Source organism: Entelurus aequoreus, linkage group LG13 (assembly GCF_033978785.1).
Source record: "Entelurus aequoreus isolate RoL-2023_Sb linkage group LG13, RoL_Eaeq_v1.1, whole genome shotgun sequence".
Lineage (NCBI taxonomy): Eukaryota > Metazoa > Chordata > Actinopteri > Syngnathiformes > Syngnathidae > Entelurus > Entelurus aequoreus.
The window spans coordinates 60,486,366-60,511,927 of record NC_084743.1 but is presented as its reverse complement, the minus strand read 5'-3'; the positions used below and the strand labels follow the sequence as shown (position 1 = coordinate 60,511,927).

Sequence of the window (25,562 nt, the reverse complement as noted above, 5' to 3'; positions counted from 1 at the left end):
ATATATATATATATATATATATATATATATATATATATATATATATATATATATATATATATATATATATATATATATATATATATATATACACACACACACATATTATTTTTATTTTTTATTTTTTTATGTCTATATATATATTTATTAGAGGTGGAAATCTTTGGGCACCTCACGATTCAGGAGCTACGATTCAATTAAAAATCGATTATTGATGCATCTTTAGTTTATGTAAATAAGCGTTTATCACTTGCAACTTTAAATAAACGGTGCATTTGTTATGAGAAATTCCCATCACATTTATTAAATTCATGGACATGTGTGCAAAACTGGAGCATAAGTGCCCTATAATCTCGGTGAGGTGACACGCTACATTTTAGAACTGTCTGCATTATTTTGTTTACAATAAATAGATCTATTACGGATTATTGACATTCACCAATTGATTTTGTAATCGTCCATGTCCAAATTGTAATGCATCTAAAAATCGACAATTTCCTATATATATAAAAATATATCTAATTATATATATATATATATATATATATATATATATATATATATATATATATATATATATATATATATATATATATATATATATATATATATATATATATATATATATATATATATATATATATATATATATATAATTGGTTATTAGTGAAAATTCAACTCCTACCGTGACACCTCAAGTTTTTTTTAATCAAGCTAAAATGCGACAAACATTATTAAGTGTGGAGAGAGTGTTTTGCAATTTTCCCATCATCATTTGTAATGGTTTTAAATGGGTGTAATTTAGATATTTTATTTAATGTTGGTTGGACGCCATTTATACTTTCCACAAAGTTCAATGAGCAGGCTGTGTTATGTGTGACCATGTTTGTTGAATTTTTGTGCTGGTTGATTTTTTACCCCCGCGCCATGACTAGGGTAGGTTGTTTGAATTGGTTTGTGTAAGTAAATGATGTGCTGAGTAAAAAAGAAAAGTACTATTAATAGTTGGCCACCAGAGGGCGACAAAATGGCAGTAGTTAGACCACTGGCATACTTCGATCTGATATGAACACACTTTGCTTATCGAACTTGTGCCGTCTAGTGGGCCAAATACAAATGAGATACTTTCAGCAACTACTGAATTTAATTCAGATTCGGATTGTTGTCAGCTGGAGGCGTGTCTTTTCGAAATTAAACAATGGATGTCCGCTAACTTTTTGCAACTCAACGCTAAGAAAACGGAAATGCTGATTATCGGTCCTGCTAGACACCAACACCTATTTAATAATACCACCTTAACATTTGACAACCAAACAATTACACAAGGTGACTCGGTAAAGAATCTGGGTATTATCTTCCACCCAACTCTCTCGTTTGAGTCACACATCAAGAGTGTTACTAGAACGGCCTTCTTTCATCTCCGTAATATTGCTAAAATTTGTTCCATTTTGTCCACTAGCGACGCTGAGATCATTATTCATGCGTTTGTTACGTCGCATCTCGATTACTGTAACGTATTATTTTCGGGTCTCCCTATGTCTAGCATTAAAAGATTACAGTTGGTACAAAATGCGGCTGCTAGACTTTTGACAAGAACAAGAAAGTTTGATCATATTACGCCTATACTGTATATACCTTTATATACTGTGCCTATATATATATACACTACCGTTCAAAAGTTTGGGGTCACATTGAAATGTCCTTATTTTTGAAGGAAAAGCACTTTACTTTTCAATGAAGATAAACTAGTCTTAACTTTAAAGAAATACACTCTATACATTGCTAATGTGGTAAATGACTATTCTAGCTGCAAATATCTGGTTTTTGGTGCAATATCTACATAGGTGTATAGAGGCCCATTTCCAGCAACTATCACTCCAGTGTTCTAATGGTACAATGTGTTTGCTCATTGGCTCAGAAGGCTAATTGATGATTAGAAAACCCTTGTGCAATCATGTTCACACATCTGAAAACAGCTTAGCTCGTTACAGAAGCTACAAAACTGACCTTCTTTTGAGCAGATTGAGTTTCTGGAGCGTCACATTTGTGGGGTCAATTAAACGCTCAAAATGGCCAGAAAAAGAGAAATTTCATCTGAAACTCGACAGTCTATTCTTGTTCTTAGAAATGAAGGCTATTCCACAAAATTGTTTGGGTGACCCCAAACTTTTGAACGGTAGTGTATATATATATATATACATATATATATATATACACCTATACTGGCTCACCTACACTGGCTTCCTGTGCACTTAGGATGTGACTTTAAGATTTTACTACTTACGTATAAAATACTACACGGTTTAGCTCCATCCTATCTTGCCGATTGTATTGTACCATATGTCCCGGCAAGAAATCTGCGTTCAAAGAACACTGGCTTATTAGTGATTCCCAGAGCCCAAAAAAAGTCTGCGGGCTATAGAGCGTTTTCTATTGGGGCTCCAGTACTCTGGAATGCCCTCCCGGTAACAGTTAGAGATGCTACCTCAGTAGAAGCATTTAAGTCCCATCTTAAAACTCATTTGTATACTCTAGCCTTTAAATAGACCCCCCTTTTAGACCAGTTGATCTGCTGTTTATTTTCTGCTCTGTCCCCCTCTCCTTCGCGGAGGGGGGCTAGCTGTCCAAAGTCGGGGACCCAGGGTGGACCACTCATCTGTGCATCAGTTGGGGACGTCTCTGCGCTGCTGACCTGTCCCAGCATCTGCGGTCCCCTTCAAGGTTTCTCATTGTTATCCCATCGGGCTGAGTTTTTTTCTTGCCCTAATGTGGGATCTGAGCCGAGGATTTTGTTGTGGCTTGTGCTTTTAGGGCTATATAAGTGAACATTGATTGATTGAATTAAAAAAAAGCAAATTTTCGGAAAAAAAAGTTCCATATTTATTGCACTGATGGAATTTCAAAATGTGTTGACATAAATTACTTACATTTAGCATCATTAAAATGTACACAGTAGTTACACTTAGAATCAACCAAGCCCCCATTGTAAGTGACATTTATTTTCCCAATATACAAGCTGTATTTATAATCATCTTCAGCTAGGTTAGCTACCTCAGTAGCTCTTGTTTTGTTTGTTTAATGCAAACTACTGCGAGGTTGTTGCAAATAACAATGGGGGTTGAATCATTTTAAATGCAACGGCATACTTCAGTACTACAATGCACGTATTATCGAATATCAAAACTGATACAGTGTGTATGCTGCCTGACACTTAAAAATGGCTACTCGTCTTGAAAAATACTCTGGACACAGAAGTGCTATGAACCTGAAAAGAAAGAAAGAAATCCACACGACTCACGCACATTGACACGTTTGACGCTTCGACTGCCCCTCTGAGTCATTCGCGAGTGTGCGATCAGTAGTACAAACTATAGAAATATTCCACTCCGTACAGACAAGTGTGAACTATTATCGAAACACAATGCAAATCTAATGAAGGAGTGGAGCCCGCTGATATGTACTGGATGGACGCTGCGTGTGTTGACCAACACGGGACGGATGGACGCCACGGATCCCTTCTTCTATTCGTGGTCCTGAAGTTGTAGCGGTTGTGTCTAACTCGGGCAGAGGGAGGGGTCGGGGTGATGGTGGTCCTACGGCCCCCCGCTGTAGGAATAGTCTGCCTTGTTGTGCATCACCAGCTTGTTGTCCACAAAGTAGAAGCTGTCAGACTGAGTCTCATACGGATAGAGAATCATCTCACGCACTTTTGGGGAGAACACAAAATATTGACATTTTTACTCTGTGATGTTTTGAGTGTTGATACTAGAGATCGACCGCTGTAGTTTTTTTCAGGGCTGACACCGATTACGGTATTACCAATTGTGAGTGGACATTTGCTGTAAACGTAATTTAAACATAAGAGGAGCATCAACGTTTGCATTTCAAAATATTGGAAATCTTCTGGGAAAATTGGTAAAAAAAAAAGAAGCCATTTCTCTACGTCACAATTACAACTCAGTTCTGTACAGTTTTATAGCGGTTTATGGATTTAATACGTTGGAACTTTTCCTCCTGAGGCGTCCTAAAATATTGTGAACTTTGAAATAAAAACAATTCTGCTCTCCTTTATGGAGCTCACATGTGTCAAACGCAAGGCATGGGGGCCAAATTTGGCCCGCCACATCATTTTATATGGTCCACAGCTCTTTTTAATGTGGTGCACCGCATCATTTATGTGGTCCGCCATATTATGTGGTTCGCTACATTTTATGTGGCCTGCAACCTCATTTATGTGGTTCACTACATCATTTTATGTGGCCTGCAACCTCATTTATGTGGCCTGCCACATCATTTATGTGATCTGTCACCTCATTTTATTTGGCCTGCTACCTCATTTATGTGGTCTGCCACATACTTTTATGTGGTCTGCCACATCATTTTATGTGGTCTGCCACATCATTTCATGTGTCCTGCCACTTCATTTGAGTGGTCTGCCACATCATTTATGTGTCCTGCCACGCCATTTAAGTAGTCTGCCACATCATTTAAGTGGTCTGCCACATAATTTATGTGGCCTACCACTTCATTTATGTGTCCTGCCACGCCATTTAAGTAGTCTGCCACATCATTTACGTGGCCTGCAACATCATTTTATGTGTCCTGCAACCTCATTTATGTGGCCTGTCACCCCATTTTATGTGGCCGGCCTGATCATTTACGTGGCCGACCACATCATTTATGTGACCTGCCACGTTATTTATGTGACCTGCCACATCATTTATGTGGCCTGCCAGATCATTTTATGTGGCCTGCCACATCATTTTATGTGGCCTGCCACCTCATATATGTGGCCTGCCACATCATTTTACGTGGCCTGCCACTTCATTTTACGTGGCCTGCCACATCATTTTATGTGGCCTGCCAAATCATTTTATGTGGCCCGCCACATCATTTTATGTGGCCCGCCACATCATTTTATGTGGCCCGCCACATCATTTTACATGGCGTGCCACATCATTTATGTCGTCTGCCACATCATTTATGTCGTCTGCCTCATCATTTATGTCGTCTCCTACATATTTATGTCTGTCATTTTATATCACTCGCCACGTCATTGTATGTGGCCTGCCACATACTTTTATGTGGCCTGCCACATCATGTATGTAGCCGGCCACATCATTTATATGGTCTGCCACATCATTGATGTGGTCTGCCACATCATTTATGTGATCTGTCACCTCATTTTATTTGGCCTGCTACCTCATTTATGTGGTCTGCGAGGTCATTTTATGTGGCCTGCCACATCATTTTATGTGGCCTGCCACCTCATATATGTGGCCTGCCACATCATTTTATGTGGCCTGCCACATCATTTTATGTGGTCTGCCACATCATTTTATGTGGCCTGCCACATCATTTTATGTGGCCTTCCACATCATTTTATGTGGCCAGCCAGATCATTTACGTGGCCACATCATTTTATGTGGTCTGTCACCTCATTTTATGTGGTCTGTCACCTCATCTATGTGTTCTGTCACCTCATTTATGTGGTCTGCAACCTCATTTATGTGGTCTGCCACATCATTTTACGTGGTCTGCCACATCATTTTACGTGGTCTGCCACATCATTTTACGTGGTCTGCCACATCATTTTATGTGGTCTGCCACATCATTTTACGTGGTCTGCTACATCATTTTATGTGGTCAGCCACATCATTTTATGTAGTCTGCCACATCATTTTATGTGGCCTGCCACCTCATATATGTGGCCTGCCACATCATTTTATGTGGCCTGCCACATCATTTTACGTGGCCTGCCACATCATTTTATGTGGCCTGCCAAATCATTTTATGTGGCCCGCCACCTCATTTTATGTGGCCCGCCACATCATTTTACATGGCGTGCCACATCATTTATGTCGTCTGCCACATCATTTATGTCGTCCGCCACATCATTTATGTGGTCTCCTACATATTTATGTCTGTCATTTTATATCATTCGCCACGTCATTGTATGTTGCCTGCCACATACTTTTATGTGGCCTGCCACATCATGTACGTGGCCGGCCACATAATTTATATCCTCTGCCACATCATTGATGTGGTCTGCCACCTCATTTTATGTGGCCTGCCACATCATTTTATGTGGTCTGCCACATCATTTCATGTGTCCTGCCACATCATTTAAGTAGTCTGCCACATCATTTAGGTGGCCTGCCACATCATTTCATGTGTCCTGCAACCTCATTTATGTGTCCTGCCACATCGTTTAAGTGGTCTGCCACATCATTTATGTGGCCTGCAACATCATTTCATGTGTCCTGCAACCTCATTTATGTGGCCTGCCACATAATTTTATGTGGCCCGCCACATAATTTTACATGGCGTACCCCATCATTTACGTGGCCTGCCACATCATTTTATGTGTCCTGCAACCTCATTTATGTGTCCTGCCACATCGTTTAAGTGGTCTGCCACATCATTTATGTGGCCTGCAACATCATTTTATGTGGTCTACCACATCATTTTATGTGGTCTGCCACATCATTTTACGTGGTCTGCCACATCATTTCATGTGTCCTGCAACCTCATTTATGTGGCCTGCCACATCATTTTACGTGGCCCGCCACATCATTTTACATGGCGTGCCCCATCATTTACGTGGCTTGCCACATCATTTTATGTGTCCTGCAACCTCATTTATGTGTCCTGCCACATCATTTTACGTGGTCTGCCACATCATTTTATGTGGTCTGCCACATCATTTATGTCATCTGCCACATCATTTATGTGGTCTGCCACATCATTTATGTCATCTGCCACATCATTTATGTCGTCTGCCACATCATTTATGTCATCTGCCACATCATTTATGTTGTCTGCCACATCAATTATGTGGTCTCCAACATATTTATGTCTGTCATTTTATATCATTCGCCACGTTATTTTATTTGACCTGCCACATCATTTATGTGGCCTGCCACATCATTTATGTCATCTGCCACATCATTTATGTCGTCATTTATGTGGTCTCCTACATATTTATGTCTGTCATTTTATATCATTCGCCACGTCATTGTATGTGGCCTGCCACATCATTTTATGTGGTCTGCCACATCATTTATGTGGCCTGCCACATCATTTATGTGGCCTGCCACATCATTTTATGTGGTTCACACATCATTTTATGAACCCACGCTCCGCAACAGCTTGTCAAACGCTACAGTAGCGAAAAACAAACAAAACAAGATCGGGAAGACGCCAGGAAAGAAGGACAAAAACTGGATTTCCTGGCAAAATGTGGACGTTTTGACAGTTACGGAGAGGAGACGCACTGCAAGAAGGAGAGAAAACTACTAAATACCCGTATCACGTGTATATTTTGTATCTGCTTATGTAGAAAAAAGGCCGATACAGGTATAAGTTCAAATGGCAAATATGGGTCCGGTGGATAATCGGTCGATCTCTAGTTGATACTGACGTGTGCGAGTGTGCTTACTGATGTCCTCCGACAGCGCGGGGAACTCGTAGATGTGCTCGCATGTGTTCTTGCTGCTGGGCATGCAGAAGCCGAACTCGAAGTCGAAGCTCTTGAGCAGCTGGTCCCGGAAGTAGTGCCTCTCGATCATACGGAAGTTGTTGATGGGCGTGTCGCCCACTGTGAACTCCACCCTGCACACACACACACACGTGGCAGCTTTCAATCATGCCATAGCCTGCTGAATACATTGCATTTTGTACCGCTTACCCTGGGCTGGAGCCTATCCCAGCTTTGGGCGGGGTGCACCAAGGCAATATGGCCGAAAATTATGTAGCGTTTGACAGTACCACGTAAGATATGTTTTAATTGCTGATGCGGGTTTATTGAATGTTAAACGCGCCGAAAAATAGACTCTTTGGTACACTGTTGAGGGGATTCAATACCCAGTATTGTGCAAGTGTGTTTCTGTATAGTATTTCCGTGTCCATATGGTGACATAATTTACGGTATTTTGAGAGGTGAAGTCGGACTAAGTAGGACATCACCGAAGGCCTAGGTGAGAAACGCACGTCCCGCCACTGGAATTCAGAGATTCAGGGCATAAATGAAAAATTGGATTGTAAATACGTGTAATTGGTCCTTTTAAAGTCGGAAGTGGTGTCAAAAAAGCATCTAAAACTTTGTGAGTCGGTGAGTTTGGAGACCTGGAAAAAGTATTACGAACATAACTGCGGATGTGTAGATATCTAAAAAAGTGCTGATTGGGGGGTGAAAATGTATCACAAAGTTGCTGGAAGAAGGCAAAAGTGTATAAATCTTTAATGTTGTTGATCCCCAGACTTGACCATCCTTAAAAGGCACTATCGACAAGCATGGGTGCAAGACTAGAAATAGTCTGTAGCGTCTTTAGGATCTGTAACATTCACCAAAATTGAATGTTACAATTTTGTATTGGTTTTGAAAATGAAAAATGCCAAAATGACCTCCGCATTCTTCCATTTTTTCCTCAGTAAAAAAAAGTTTGGACACCCCTGAGTCAAATTATAACACTGCCGGTAAAAATGAACTTAACACAATGAATGGGCACTTTTGTGACTTGGTAATCAAATTGATACAAACAGTTGCAGTATCGCCTACATTTAATAGATACGTGTCTGACCTAGTTGTATTATCTATGTAAAGACCAAAAGTTTTCCTAAAACTTTGGTGTGGTTAGATTGTGCTTAATTAATTGTACTTAGCTTTTAGGCGTGTCACCACAGTTTATTGCGAGTAAATAGAAGCCAAGGACAGCCCTTATTTAGTCAATTTTGTTTAAGATCAACCATGTTGGAGCATCTTGATATTGGCTCGCATTACCTGATATTGTGGCTAAAAAGTAGTTTTTCTTTGACATTGTGGCTAAAAAGTCGTTTTTCATTGACATTGAGACTAAAAAGTACTTTTTCATTGATTTTGTGCCTTAAAAGTAGTTTTTCATTGACATCGTGCCTAAAAAGTAGTTTTTCATTGATATTATGGCTAAAAAGTAGTTTTTCATTGACATTCTGACCAAAAAGTAGTTTTTCATTGACATGGTGGCTAAAAAGTAGTTTTTCATTGACATTCTGACCAAAAAGTAGTTTTTCATTGACATGGTGGCTAAAAAGTAGTTTTTCATTGACATACTGACTAAAAAGTAGTTTTTCATTGACATGGTGGCCAAAAAGTCATTTTTAATTGACTTACTGGCTAAAAAGTAGTTTTTCATTGACATTGTGACTAAAAGTGTTTTTTCATTCATATGGTGGCTAAAAGTAGTTTTTCCTTTAACATAGTGCCTAAAAAAGTAATTTTCCATTGACATTCTGGCTAAAAATTAGTTTTTCATTGACATTGTGGCCAAAAACTCGTTTTTAATTGACATTGTGTCTAAACAGTAGTTTTTCATTGACATTGTGGCTAAACATTAGTTTTTCATTGGCTAAAAAGTACTTTTTCATTGATTTTGTGCCTAAAAAGTAGTTTTTCATTGACATGGTGGCTAAAAAGTAGTTTTTCATTGACATCGTGGCTAAAAAGTAGTTTTTCATTGACATTCTGACAAAAAAGTAATTTTTCATTGACATACTGACTAAAAAGTAGTTTTTCATTGACATGGTGGCCAAAAAGTCATTTTTAATTGACATACTGGCTAAAAAGTAGTTTTTCATTGACATCGTGCCTAAACAGTAGTTTTTCATTGACATTGTGGCTAAACATTAGTTTTTCATTGACATTCTGGCTAAAAAGTACTTTTTCATTGATTTTGTGCCTAAAAAGTAGTTTTTTATTGACATCGTGCCTAAAAAGTAGTTTTTCATTGACATCGTGGCTAAAAAGTAGTTTTTCATTGACATTCTGACCAAAAAGTAATTTTTCATTGACATACTGACTAAAAAGTAGTTTTTCATTGACATGGTGGCCAAAAAGTCATTTTTATTTGACATACTGGCTAAAAGTAGTATTTCATTGACATACTGGCTAAAAGTAGTTTTTCATTGACATAACTAAAAAGTGTTTTTTTCATTCATATGGTGGCTAAAAAGTAGTTTTTTCTTTAACATAGTGCCTAAAAAAGTAGTTTTCCATTGACATTCTTGCTAAAAAGTAGTTTTCAATTGACATTGTGGCTAAAAATGTGTTTTTCATTGACATTGTGGCTAAAAAGTAGTTTTTCATTGACATTGTGGCTAAAAAGTAGTTTTTCATTGACATTGTGGCTAAAAAGTCCTTTTTCATTGACATTCTGACTAAAAATTAGTTTTTCATTGACATAGTGGCTAAAAAGTCCTTTTTCATTGACATTGTGGCCAAAAACTCGTTTTTAATTGACATTGTGCCTAAACAGTAGTTTTTCATTGACATTGTGGCTAAAAACTAGTTTTTAATTGACATTGTTCCTAAAAGGTAGTTTTTCATTGACATACTGACTAAAAAGTCCTTTTTCATTGACATACTGACTAAAAAGTCCTTTTTCATTGACATTCTGACTAAAAATTAGTTTTTCATTGACATAGTGGCTAAAAAGTCCTTTTTCATTGACATTGTGGCCAAAAACTCGTTTTTAATTGACATTGTGCCTAAACAGTAGTTTTTCATTGACATTGTGGCTAAAAACTAGTTTTTAATTGACATTGTTCCTAAAAGGTAGTTTTTCATTGACATACTGACTAAAAAGTAGTTTTTCATTGACATTGTTGGCAAAAACTCGTTTTTAATTCCCATCGTGCCTAAAAAGTAGTTTTTCATTGACATTCTGACTAAAAAGAACATTTTCATTGACGTACTGACTAAAAAGTAGTTTTTCATTGACATTGTGGCCAAAAACTCGTTTTTAATTGACATACTGGCTAAACAGTAGTTGTTCATTGACATACTGGCTAAACAGTAGTTTTTCATTGACATGGTGGCTAAAAAGTGTTTTTTCATTGACATGGTGGCTAAAAAGGGTTTTTTCATTGACATGGTGGCTAAAGAGTGTTTTTTTCATTGACATGGTGGCTAAAAAGTGGTTTAGCATTGACCAACATTGACAGCTTGCCTGTTCTGTATGTTCTCACTTGTCAGCCCACACAACCTCCTACATCCTGTCTGAGTCTTCTGTGGAGCAGCAGGACTGACTGAGCGCACACATTTTTTTTTTCTTCTGACATGTTTCTTATTTTTTCCTTATTCCCATCGTGCCTCGCAAGGATGGAGCGCCGACTTACGTGGCTCCGACCTGCCGCAACTGCAGGAAGGCCGGGGTGAACTGGTATCGCACGAAGCGCCCGGCGTTGGGGTCGCAGTGCTTTCTTCCTCCCGCTGGAAAACAAAAAGCAAACAAAAGACATATTTGTGACTAAAATATTTTAGAATTTTAAACATGAAGAAAAAAATCAAGTATTGGGACACAGCTCTTAAATCAGTCTTCATCTAATCCCACATGCTTGTATGGTTTTGTAGTCTGGAATGTTGGAAAAGGCTTGATCGAGTGGAATCAGTCAAAGTATGAAAAACACTAACCGATTTATTATTAACTGTCTGGTAAAGACTTATGCTGTCTTTAAGTTGAAGTACAGTGGAGATGTTTTGTTTTTGGGCAACAGCTACTGGCCACAGTAATTCATGAAGTAAATTCATGACGCAGTAAGTTGAACGATGCAAGCTAGGGATGTAAGGATTTGAACATTTAGTATCACGGTTATCATTGTTGAATGTGCTCAAAAATGATTGAACACTCACTGAAATCTTTTGACCAAGTTATTTTTCAAAATAACTAAAATCGACACATTGTTAGAAAAGTCACTATTTTGCATGTTTTGATAGTATTTCAGTCTTAGTATTTTATCTTTGTTAATGGCTAAACTTGTATTGTTTTGAATATTGGTCTGTACTGTAGCACTTTAAGGTATATTTAAATGAAAAGTGCGTAACAAATCTATTATGATTTATTATTTCTGGCAGGCGTCTTACTTAGTCCTTGAACGCGCCATAAAAAGGCCTCGATCTAGTCCAGAACGATCACTCTGTCCTTAGAGAGCACAGCTTGTAGGTCCAATGTGCACAATTGGATAGCTTAGTTGTTTAGACAGTAATCTGCTTATATAAGTTTAGATTGGGGTATGTCCTCTCTCAGTAGGGAACGACATTAATGGCTTTTGTTTTCATGTTAGCATTTTAGCTTGCGCCGGTCCGTGAGTTTATCAAAGTGCAGTTTTTGAATACAGTAGTACTAACAGTTGGAGTTTGACTGCAGTTACCAATGCTGTTTATTGTCGTTTTTCATTGACATCGTGCCTAAAAAGTAGTTTTGCATTGACTTTGTGGCTAAAAAGTAGTTTTGCATTGACATTCTGGCTAAAAAGTAGTTTATCATTGACATGGTGGCGAACTTGTAGTTTTTCATTGACATTGTGCCTAAAAAGTCGTTTTGCATTGACGTTGTGGCTAAAACGTATTTTTTCATTGTCATTCTGGCTAAAAAGTAGTTTTATTTATTAACATTGTGCCTAAAAAGTTGTTTTGCATTGACTTTGTGGCTAAAAAGTAGTTTTTCATTGACATTCTGGCGAAAAAGTAGTTTTTCATTGACATGGTGGCGAACTAATAGTTTTTCGTTGACATTGTGCCTAAAAAGTCGTTTTGCATTGACGTTGTGGCTAAAACATATTTTTTTCATTGTCATTCTGGCTAAAAAGTAGTTTTTCATTAACATTGTGCCTAAAAAGTAGTTTTTCATTGACATTGTGTCTAAAATGTAGTTTTTCATTGACATTCTGGCTAAAAAGTAGTTTTTCCTTGACATGGTGGCTAAAAAGTCGTTTTGCATGGACATTGTGGCTAAAAAGTCGCTTTGCATTGACGTTGTAGCTAAAACGTATTTTTTCATTGGCATTGTGCCTAAAAAGTTGTTTTTCATTGACATTGCGTCTAAAATGTTGTTTTTCATTGACATTCTGGCTAAAAAGTAATTTTTCCTTGACTTGGTGGCTAAAAAGTTGTTTTTCATTGACATTGTGTCTAAAATGTAGTTTTTCATTGACATTCTGGCTAAAAAAATGGTGGCTAAAAAGTAGTTTTTCATTGACATTGTGCCTAAAAAGTCATTTTGCATTTGACATTGTGGCTGAAACTTATTTTATCGTTGTCATTCTGACTAAAAAGTATTTTTTCATTGACATTGTGCCTAAAAAGTAGTTTTATATTGATATGGTGGCTAAAAGTAGTTTTTCCATTAACATAGTGTTCAAAAACGTAGTTTTCCATTGACATTCTGGCTAAAAATGAGTTTTTCATTGACATTCTGGCTAAAAAGTAGTTTTTCATTGACATTCTGGCTAAAATGTAGTTTTTCATTGTCATTCAGGCTAAAAAGTCAATTTTCATTGACATTCAGGCTAAAAAGTAGTTTTTCATTGACATCGTGCCTAAAAAGTAGTTTTTCATTGACATTGTGGCTAAAAAGTCATTTTTCATTGACATTCTGACCAAAAAGTAGTTTTTCATTGACATGTTGGCTATAAAGTAGTTTTCCATTGACATTCTGAATAAAAAGTAAGTTTTCACTGACATACTGACTCAAAAGTAATTTTTCACTGACATACTGACTCAAAAGTCGTTTTGCATTTGACATTGTGGCTAAAACTTATTTTTTCATTGTCATTCTGGCTAAAAAGGTCGCTTTTCATTGACATTGTGTCTAAAATGTAGTTTTTCATTGACGTTCTGGCTAAAATGTAGTTTTTCATTGTCATTCAGGCTAAAAAGTCAATTTTCATTGACATTCAGGCTAAAAAGTCGTTTTTCATTGACATCGTGCCTAAGAAGTAGTTTTTCATTGACATTCTGACCAAAAACTAGTTTTTCATTGACATGTTGGCTAAAAAGTATTTTTTCACTGACATACTGACTCAAAAGTAATTTTTCACTGACATACTGACTCAAAAGTAGTTTTTCATTGACATGGTGACCAAAAAGTCGTTTTGCATTTGACATTGTGGCTAAAACTTATTTTTTCATTGTCATTCTGGCTAAAAAAGTCGCTTTTCATTGACATTGTGTCTAAAATGTAGTTTTTCATTGTCGTTCAGGCTAAAAAGTAAATTTTCATTGACATTCAGGCTAAAAAGTAGTTTTTCATTGACATCGTGCCTAAAAAGTTGTTTTTCATTGACATTGTGGCTAAAAAGTCATTTTTCATTGACATTCTGACCAAAAAGTAGTTTTTCATTGACATGATGGCTAAAAAGTAGTTTTTCATTGACATTCTGACTCAAAAGTAATTTTTCACTGACATACTGACTCAAAAGTCGTTTTGCATTTGACATTGTGGCTAAAACTTATTTTTTCATTGTCATTCTGGCTAAAAAGTCCCTTTTCATTGACATTGTGTCTAAAATGTAGTTTTTCATTGACGTTCTGGCTAAAAAGTAGTTTTTCATTGTCATTCAGGCTAAAAAGTCAATTTTCATTGACATTCAGGCTAAAAAGTAGTTTTTCATTGACATCGTGCCTAAGAAGTAGTTTTTCATTGACATTGTGGCTAAAAAGTCATTTTTCATTGACATTCTGACCAAAAAGTAGTTTTTCATTGACATGTTGGCTAAAAAGTAGTTTTTCATTGACATTCTGACTCAAAAGTAATTTTTCACTGACATACTGACTCAAAAGTAGTTTTTCATTGACATACTGACTCAAAAGTAGTTTTTCATTGACATTGTTGCTAAAAAGTCATTTTTCATTGACATTCTGACCAAAAAGTAGTTTTTCATTGACATGTTGGCTAAAAAGTAATTTTTCATTGACATTCTGACTAAAAAGTATTTTTTCACTGACATACTGACTCAAAAGTAGTTTTTCATTGACATACTGACTCAAAAGTCGATTTGCATTTGACATTGTGGCTAAAACTTATTTTTTCATTGTCATTCTGGCTAAAAAAGTCGCTTTTCATTGACATTGTGTCTAAAATGTAGTTTTTCATTGACGTTCTGGCTAAAATGTAGTTTTTCATCGTCATTCAGGCTAAAAAGTCAATTTTCAATGACATTCAGGCTAAAAAGTAGTTTTTCGTTAACATACTGCCTAAGAAGTAGCTTTTCATTGACATTGTGGCTAAAAAGTCATTTTTCATTGACATTCTGACCAAAAAGTAGTTTTTCATTGACATGTTGGCTAAAAAGTAATTTTTCATTGACATTCTGACTAAAAAGTAATTTTTCACTGACATACTGACTCAAAAGTAGTTTTTCACTGACATACTGACTCAAAAGTAGTTTTTCATTGACATACTGACTCAAAAGTCGATTTGCATTTGACATTGTGGCTAAAACTTATTTTTTCATTGTCATTCTGGCTAAAAAAGTCGCTTTTCATTGACATTGTGTCTAAAATGTAGTTTTTCATTGACGTTCTGGCTAAAATGTAGTTTTTCATTGTCATTCAGGCTAAAAAGTAAATTTTCAATGACATTCAGTCTAAAAAGTAGTTTTTCATTAACATCCTGCCTAAGAAGTAGTTTTTCATTGACATTGTGGCTAAAAAGTCATTTTTCATTGACATTCTGACCAAAAAGTAGTTTTTCATTGACATGTTGGCTAAAAAGTAGTTTTTCATTGACATTCTGACTCAAAAGTAATTTTTCACTGACATACTGACTCAAAAGTCGTTTTGCATTTGACATTGTGGCTAAAACTTATTTTTTCATTGTCATTCTGGCTAAAAAAGTCCCTTTTCATTGACATTGTGTCTAAAATGTAGTTTTTCATTGAAGTTCTGGCTAAAATGCAGTTTTTCATTGTCATTCAGGCTAAAAAGTCAATTTTCATTGACATTCAGGCTAAAAAGTAGTTTTTCATTGACATTCTGGCTAAAATGTAGTTTTTCATTGTCATTCAGGCTAAAAAGTCAATTTTCATTGACATTCAGGCTAAAAAGTAGTTTTTTATTGACATCGTGCCTAAGAAGTAGTTTTTCATTGACATTGTGGCTAAAAAGTCATTTTTCATTGACATTCTGACCAAAAAGTAGTTTTTCATTGTCATGTTGGCTATAAAGTAGTTTTTCATTGCCATTCTGACTAAAAAGTAAGATTTCACTGACATACTGACTCAAAAGTAATTTTTCACTGACATACTGACTCAAAAGTAATTTTTCATTGACAAACTGACTCAAAAGTCGTTTTGCATTTGACATTTTGGCTAAAACTTATTTTTTCATTGTCATTCTGGCTAAAAAAGTCGCTTTTCATTGACATTGTGTCTAAAATGTAGTTTTTCATTGACATTGTGTCTAAAATGTAGTTTTTCATTGACGTTCTGGCGAAAAAGTAGTTTTTCATTGACATGGTGGCTAAAAAGTAGTTTTTCATTAACATTGTTGTTACATCCCTAATGCAGACACGTTTGTTACTGGATACTTTTTAATACAATTCGGCCTCGCAGACTTTGTATGTAATGTGTACAATTGACAAATGTGATGTTTTAAGACGGCAATAATTCCCAATGAAGGACACTTTTCCCGTATGTCTGCTATTGTGTGCTTAGCTGTCGCGTAGCTGCTGGCTCCTACTAGCCTACGGCCGAGCACGTGTACCGTTCTGACACCTGTTCCGTTTGTGGTCTGATTTTTCAGGCTTTTTTTGGCTGACCTGGTATCGGGGGTTTGGTGATCTCAAACAGGACTGTGCCGGTCTCCATGTCGCGGATCTTAAACCTGGTGAAGTCGATCATGTGGACGTTTTCCTCCGGAGAGCAAAGGTAGTCTGCAAACCAAACGGAAATAAGACGCTGTGATAAAACACCGGCACAGGATCGATGTGGAAGTGGGCTTGAACACGGAATTGTAACACAAATGTAAGTTTTTTTTGCAACACAACACCTTTTATTGAGTGCACACTTCTTGTTGGGTGGACATTTTGTCAGGAATGATGTTGTGTGTGAGTGAGATGCTACTTTGTCAACATGGGAGGAGGATTAAATGTAAGAGGCTTATTGTGTTTTACCATCACATGGACTGACCAGTAGACACACACACACACACACACACACACACACACACACAAACACCTTAGAAAGTCTGTATTAGAGGTCCAATGTTGCATAACACATTTGACTGCATGGATAATTAAACACCCGGCATTTAAAGACCAAACTATACCAAACTCCAAAATAGCCCACCAGGAAGCAACAGTGTGTGTGTGTGTGTGTGTGTGTGTGTGCGCACACCTGTGGGCACGTACACACACATTGCATGGTCCACTAGAGGTGGGGGTGTGAGAGCAGATGGTCCACATAGGCTTTAACCACCTGCTTGAGGATATTTATAGAGCTTTTAATAAAGTAAAGCACCAGTCTATGCTGTTTAGACTAATACTGTGTGTGTGTGTGTGTGTGTGTGTGTGTGTGTGTGTGTGTGTGTGTGTGTGTGTGTGTGTGTGTGTGTGTGTGTGTGTGTGTGTGTGTGTGTGTGTGTGTGTGTGTCTCAACATGGCTGCACTGTACTCACTGACTGATATTTACACTGAAAGTGTTGTTGTGTTGAACTATTTCATTCATTATCAAGGCTTGTAAGTGAGCTGGAGTCTATCCCAGCTGGACTGCTCACAGGTTCACTTTTTCACGAGTCTCGGCATTACCTTTCTTTCTGTCCAACATATACGCCACTGGCAGTGAGTACTTCATGGCGGCAGCTGCTATAGTAATCTATCGATTAGTGTCCTCCATTAATCGGGTGATCGGATAAAACAATTTATGGTCTCAATGCGTTTTTGAAGGAAAATAGTTGGAATGAAGTAAGGTTTACTAGTTGCAATCACCTTCATTACCTTCTATTTTACCTTACCTTACCTACTCAGTGGCCTGGTGGTTAGAGTGTCCGCCCTAAAATCGGTAGGTCGTGAGTTCAAACCCTATAAAAATGGGACCCGTTACCTCCCTGCCTGGCACTCAGCATCAAGGGTTGGAATTGCGGGTTAAATCAACAAAAATGATTCCCGGGCGTGGCCACCGCTGCTCACTGCTCCTCTCACCTCCCAGGGGGTGAGGGTGATGGGTCAAATGCAGAGGATAATCTCACCACACCTAGTGTGTGTGTGACAATCGTTAGTACTTTAACTTTGTCTACTTTTATTTCCCTTCCATTCATCGTTTTTTTTACCTTCTTATACCTTTTTTCAACCTTCTATTTCATCTTATTTGACCTGTTTACCTTCTATTTACCCCTTTTAGCTTCTTTTACCTTATTTAACCTTTTGTACCCTCTAATTATCTTTTTTTTTTTTACCTTCTACTAACCTTTTTTAACCTTTTATTTACCGTATAATTATCTTTTATATATTTTATATTTGCTTTTTTGTACCTTTTATTTACCTTCTAATTTGTATTTACCATTTTTAACCTGTTATTTACCTTCTAATTTCCTTTTTTTTACTCTCTATTTACCTATTTTACCTCCAATTTATCATCCTTTACCTTTTTAAAGTTATATTTACCTTCTCTTCATCTTTTATGTACCTTCTTTGATCTTTTCCCCGTATTATTTATTTTTTATTTACCTTCTTTTGTCTTCTATTACATTTTTAAATTTTATTTCTATATTTTTTTCTTTTATTTACCTATGTGTTTATCTTCAATTTACCTTCCTCTATGTCTACTTTTATTTCCCTACTATTCATCGTTTTTTTTACCTTCTTGTACCTTTTTTTTTCAACCTTTTTTTAATCTTATTTTATCTTTTCAACTTCTATTTACCCTATTTACCCTTTAATTTACCCTATTTTACTTTGGCTACCTTCTATTTACCTCATTTAACCTTTTGTACCCTCTAATTATCTTTTTGTACCTTCTATTTACCTTTTTAACCTTTTATTTACCATATAATTATCTTTTTTAACTTCTATTTGCCTTTTTTATACCTTTTATTTACCTTATTGTATCTTCTGTTACCTTATTTTACCACACGCCTGCAACATGTTGTGCTTTCATTTAGGTTGGGCACGACTAATCCAAATCCAAAGCTTTTGCTGACTCGTCCGTTTTGATTAACGCCGTGTGTTTAAATAGAACACTGCAGACCACGGTCAGTCCTCAGAAGCCATTTAGACCTGGAGTCAGTCGCCGAGTGTTTCTCACAGGACTGCAATCTATCTGTGGCAGCGGGGTCACAGGAAGTAGGTCTTGTAGTCATCTAATTTGCATAATCGGCCATGACGCAATAACATGAAAAGCAAATTTAATATGACGAGAAATAGGAATATGTAAGAAATTATTAATAAAGTGTAACAAAATAGTGTGAAAATGTAAACCCGAGAACTATTTTCTGCAGGTTTAGTGCCAGGAAGTTACAGCTGTGCTCTAAAGGGTGAGCGCCGCTAAAGTGGTGTGGTATATAACTGCTTACTTCCTGCTGTAATGCGTTTCCATCTACACTTTTTTAAATTATTATTATTATTATTATTATTTGTATACTTTATTGCAATTATTTCACAAAATTACACAAAATCTTGTCATTTTATCATTGCCCCCTTTTTTTCCAGAAATAAACAACAATAATTATAGTAAATGTCACATGTATAAAAAATACAATAAAACAATACACACTCAGACACACTTTAAAAACTTTACTAAGCCTTTGGCACTCTCACGCTTTGCGGCGGTGTAGTTGTGACCCCAAGATTACCTTATTTTATCTTCTGTTACCTTTTTAAATCTTATTTAATCTTTGTTTCCTTTTATTTACCCTTGTTTTTACCATATTTTACCTTGAATTAACTATATATTACCTTTAAGTTCTATTTACCTTCTATTCTCCTTGTATTTACCTTCTTTAACCTTCCCCCCTCTTATTTACTATCTATCTACCTTTTTTAATCTTATTCAATCTTTTTTCCTTTTATTTACCTATGTTTTTACCTTGAATTTACTATCTTTTACCTTTAAGATCTATTTACCTTCTATTCACCTTTTTATTTACCGTCTTTAACCTTCCCCCCTCGTATTTACCTTTTATTTACCTTTCTTAATCTTATTTAATCGTTTTTCCTTTTATTTACCTATGTTTTTACCTTAAATTTACCTTCTTTTACCATGAATTTACTATATTTTACCTTTAAGATCTATTTACCTTCTATTCACCTTGTATTTACCTTCTTTAACCTTCCCCCTTCTTATTTACCTTTTTAAATCTTACTTAATGTTTTTCTCTTTTATTTACCCATGTTTTTACCTTAAATGTACCTTCTTTTACATTAAATTTACTATATTTTACCTTTAAGTTCTATTTACCTTCTATTCACTTTGATTTACCTTCTTAAAGCTTCCCCCTTTGAATTTACCTTTTTAAATCTTACTTAATGTTTTTCCGTTTTATTTACCCATGTTTTTACCTTAAATGTACCTTCTTTTACGTTGAATTTACTATCTTTTACCTTTAAGTTCTATTTACCATTTATTCACCTTTTATTGACCTTTTTTAATCTTATTTGATCTTTTTTCCTTTTATTTACCAATGTTTTTACCTTGAATTTACCTTCTTTTACCTTGAATTTACTATCTTTTACCTTTAGGTTCTATTTACCTTCTATTCACCTTGTATTTACCTTCTTTACCTCCCCCCCTCTTATTTACCTTTCATTTACCTTATTTTATCTTATGTTACCTTTTTTAATCTTATTATATATATTTTTTCCTTCTATTTACCTTTTTTTTCACCTTTGATATTAATATTTAGGGATGCATCGATTGATCAGCAAGCTGATCAGAATCGGCCAATTTTCCTGTAAAAGTAAGGGATCCTCTATTTCATTTTTGGTCCGGCAATCAAGCTACGTTTCTTGCATGTATTGTTATCACTGGAGGACGAGGCTAAACATGTTGCACACCGAGTAACAGAAAGCCTGCTAGCATGCTAACATTAGAATGCTGACATTTACAATGTGTGCGGTACCAAATTTTACGTAGTGTTGGTGCTAAAAATTATCACCAAAAAAGTTAGTGTGCTAGCATTAGGTAGTGTTAAGTACCAAGTTCTATTAATTTGAGGTGTTCAGATGCAACATTGGATACAAAAAAGTTAGCATGCTAACAGTTAGCATTTGTCAAGTACCAAGTTTTATGATTCTGATGTGTTCAGATGGAAAATTGGCTAACAAAAAGTTAGCATGCTAACAGTTAGCATATGTCAAGTACCAAGTTGTATGATTCTGAGGTGTTCAGATGCAAAATTGGCTAAAAAAAAGTTAGCATGCTAACAGTTAGCATATGTCAAGTACCAAGTTGTATGACTCTGAGGTGTTCAGATGCAAAATTGGCAAAAAAAAATAGTTAGCATGCTAACATGAAGCAGTGTCAAATACTAAGTTTTATGCCTTTGAGACGTTCGGCTGCAAAATTTAATTAAAAAAAAAGTTAGCATGCTAACAGTTGACACATGCTAACTTTTAGCATGTGTCAAGTACCAAGTTGAATGACTCTGAGGCGTTCGGATGCAAAATTGGCTAAAAAAAAAAGTTAGTATGCTAACAGTTAGCATGTGTCAAGTACCAAGTTGTATGATTTTGAGGTGTTCAGATGCAAAATTGGCAAAAAAATAGTTAGCATGCTAACAGTTAGCATATGATGTCAAGTACCAAGTTGTATGACTCTGAGGCGTTCAGATGCAAAAATTGGCTAAAAAAAATTAAAAAAAAGTTAGCATGCTAACAGTTAGCATATGTCAAGTACCAAGTTGTATGACTCTGAGGCGTTCGGATGCAAAATTGGCTAAAGAAAAGTTAGCATGCTAAAAGCATTTGTCAAGTACCAAATTGTATGACCCTGAGCTGTTCGGTTGCAAAATTGGCTAAAAAAAAAGTTAGTATGCTAACATTAAGCATCGTCAAATACTAAGTTTTATGACTTTGAGGTGTTTGGCTGCAAAATTGGCTAAAGAAAAGTTAGCATGCTAACAGTTAGCATGTGTGGACTACCAAGTTGTATGACTCTGAGGCGTTGTGATGCAACATTGGCTAGTGTTAGCAACGCTGCCTGAGGCTGAGCCAATCAGCAGCCACGATACCAAACAGCACACTTTGATTGTTTTGGTGTGGTCTGGTGGTCAATACTACTGTAGTTGTGGTATATTTACTTCCTTTAGCCATTTCTTTGCTTGAAAATGCTACTTTTAGGGCAGAATTAGGTGCAATATGACAACACAAAGCTCTGATAATGGTGTTCAGACATTTTAGCACACATTGATTGGACTATATTGAAATGTTCCTTGTATCTTTAATGTATCAAAGTGGCCGCCGCAGCCTTCCGTTTTTATTTACTCGCTGGAAAAAGCCTATAGCAAACCTTTTGAAAGTATTAAACGCGCATCTATTAAGTCGTACTTGGTTTGCGGAAACACGCGAGATGTCGCCAAAGGGCCGACGCGCCTAAAGAGCAAGCGAGATGCCACTTATAGCTCGTTAATCCCGCAGATTAGCGCCGAATTACGGACTTTCAGACGCGAGGATTGACTTCACGTAGCACATGTTCCTTCTTCTCTTCCAACGTAATTAACATGTGAACAGTGTTGGGTTGGTTACTGAAAACCAGTAACTAGTTACAGTTACTAGTTATTTTATTTCAAAAGTAACTCAGTTAATAACTCAGTTACTTACACCAAAAAGTAATGCGTTACTGTGAAAAGTAACTATTTAGTTACTTATTTTTTTCTTAAGGCTCCCTTTATTGCCCTTTTAGCCTTCATTTCAGTGCTGTTATTGCACTGGAGAATAATACAATGTGTTGATCAACTTGACATGCATTTGCATCACTGAACTCTGCTAAGCAATGTGCTCTACATACATCACACAAAGACAAAGATATGTTTCAATTTATTTCAGGCCAGAACAAATTGACAAAACTATTTTAAATAGCTGCAACATAACACACATACAAACAGCATAATAACAACATAGCTGTAAAGCAAGGAAGGCACACACTACATACACAAAGCCTAACCAGGCATTTTTTTTCTCTCAAGGAATTCAGAAATAAAATCATGTCTTCATGAGATCAACACTGTACTGAAGCCCAGAACACTCTACGCATTTCCCCAATTTTAGTTTAGAGATAAGGAAAGATTGGCCTGGCCCACTAGGATCCCTCTTTATGTTTGTGAACTTTATAGTCTATACATTTAGAGTGATGTGATAATCAAACACTCTAGAAGTCTAGAATGAAAGAGCTATCCATCCACTTGGGTAAAACGGAATCCATCCTGTTTGGGTCCCACATCAACCTTAAGAAAGTCAATGACTTCACTGTAAAAGTCGGTGACACTGTTATCCCCAGGAAAGATGAGGTCACCTACCTAGGTTCCATTCTAGAGGCTAACCTTTCCTGTGATAAAATGGCAACCAAGGTAATCAAAAAGGTTAACCAACGAACGAAATTTCTCTACAGAATTTCCTCTCTGGTCAACAACAGCACCATGAGGATTCTGGCGGGAACTCTCGTTCAACCCTTTTTCGATTACGCATGCACCTCCTGGTACCCTAGCACTTTCAAAACCCTCAAATCTAAACTCCAAACATCTCAGAACAACCTGGTCAGGTTACTTCTAGACCTCCACCCCAGATCCCACCTCACTCCTACTGGCTCAAGGTGGAGGACAGAGTTAAACAACTTGCACTGAGCCTAGTCTATAAAATCCACTACACCTCCCTGATACCGAAGTACATGTCAAACTACTTCCTTAACGTAAATGACCGCCATAACCACAACACCAGGGGGAGCTCCACTAACCACGTTAAACCCAGATTCCGAACTAACAAAGGTCTTAACTCATTCTCTTTCTATGCCACATCAATGTGGAATGCGCTCCCAACAGGTATAAAAGAAAGGGCATCTCTATCCTCCTTCAAAACCGCAATAAAAGTTCACCTCCAGGCAGCTACAACCCTAAACTAACACCCTCCCCGGATTGCTAATAATCAAATGTAAACAATCAAATGCAGATATTTTTTCTTATGCCTTCTGATCTCTCTCTCTCTCTCTCTCTCTATTTCCACTACTTGCTGTCCATATCCTACCCCCCCCCCCACACCCCTGATTGTAAATAATGTAAATAATTCAATGTGATTATCTTGTGTGATGACTGTATTATGATGATAGTATATATGATAGTATATATCTGTATCATGAATCAATTTAAGTGGACCCCGACTTAAACAAGTTGAAAAACTTATTCGGGTGTTACCAATTAGTGGTCAATTGTACGGAATATGTACTTCACTGTGCAACCTACTAATAAAAGTCTCAATCAATCAATCAAAGAGTATCGATTGGAACCGGGACTAACTTTCCGATTCTCCCGGAATCGTTCAAAAGTTTAAATTTCGATTCCTAGTTTCGATACCCAGTCCGCCGACCGGAAAAAAAGAATAAGTCCGCCGACCGGAAGAAGAAGCCGCTGAACACCAACGAAGAAGCGCCCACCGCTGGAAGTGTTAGCATAGCCGAGCCTATGTAGCCGAGCGAGTCAGTCGAGCATGGATAGCGGGCGTCGGCGGTCGAAAGTGTGGCTTTATTTTACTAAAAAAAAAGAAATATCGGCGAAATGTAACACGTGCGACAGGACTGTTTCGTAATACTTGCCAACCCTCCCGTTTTTAGCGGGAGACTCCCGGTATTCAGCGCCTCTCCCGATAACCTCCCGGCAGAAATTTTCTCCCGACAAACTCCCGACAAACTCTCCTGGAGGCAACGCCCCCTCCAGCTCAATGCGGACCTGAGTGGGGACAGCCTGTTCTCACGTCCGCTTTCCCACAATGTAAACAGCTTGCCTGCCCAATGACGTCATAACTGTAGAATGCTCGAGGGCAAGTTCTTGGTTTCTTATGTGGGTTTATTGTTAGGCAGTTTCATTAACGTCCTCCCAGCGCGGTAACAACACACAACAACAGCAGTCACGTTTAGTCTACCGTAAAGCAGTTCTTCTGCCGTAAACAGCAATGTTGTGACACTCTTAAACAGGACAATACTGCCATCTACTGGATAGCCTCCAGAACACTGAAATTAAAGTATTTATTTTATTTATATGTATAATAAAATAAATATATATATATATATATATATATATATATAGCTAGAATTCACTGAAAGTCAAGTATTTCATACATATACATATATATATATATATATATATATATATATATATATATATATATATATATATATATATATATATATATATATATATATATATATATATATATATATATATATATATATATATATATACTACCAAAGTTTGGGGTCACATTGAAATGTCCTTATTTTTGAAGGAAAAGCACTGTACTTTTCAATGAAGATAACTTTAAACTAGTCTTAACTTTAAAGAAATACACTCTATACATTGCTAAAGTGGTAAATGACTATTCTAGCTGCAAATGTCTGGTTTTTGGTGCAATATCTACATAGGTGTATAGAGGCCCATTTCCAGCAACTATCACTCCAGTGTTCTAATGGTACAATGTGTTTGCTCATTGGCTCAGAAGGCTAATTGATGATTAGAAAAACCTTTGTGCAATCATGTTCACACATCTGAAAACAGTCTAGCTCGTTACAGAAGCTACAAAACTGACCTTCCTTTGAGCAGATTGAGTTTC

At 36.7% G+C, this 25,562-nt stretch overlaps 1 protein-coding gene across 1 annotated transcript in view; it reads right to left on the bottom strand.

Annotated features, from left to right (window-relative positions):
• Nucleotides 1-2,856: 2,856 nt before the first annotated feature.
• unc119a (unc-119 homolog a (C. elegans)) overlaps nucleotides 2,857-25,562 on the bottom strand; it is a 38,292-nt gene continuing 15,586 nt past the window's right edge. Inside the window, exons 2-5 of the mRNA XM_062068099.1 lie at nucleotides 16,575-16,688; nucleotides 11,155-11,248; nucleotides 7,442-7,614; nucleotides 2,857-3,706 (exon numbers count right to left, since the gene is read on the bottom strand). Of these exons, the coding sequence (XP_061924083.1) occupies nucleotides 3,594-3,706; nucleotides 7,442-7,614; nucleotides 11,155-11,248; nucleotides 16,575-16,688 (494 nt within the window). The 3' untranslated portion in view covers nucleotides 2,857-3,593. The remainder of the gene's footprint in view (nucleotides 3,707-7,441; nucleotides 7,615-11,154; nucleotides 11,249-16,574; nucleotides 16,689-25,562) is intronic.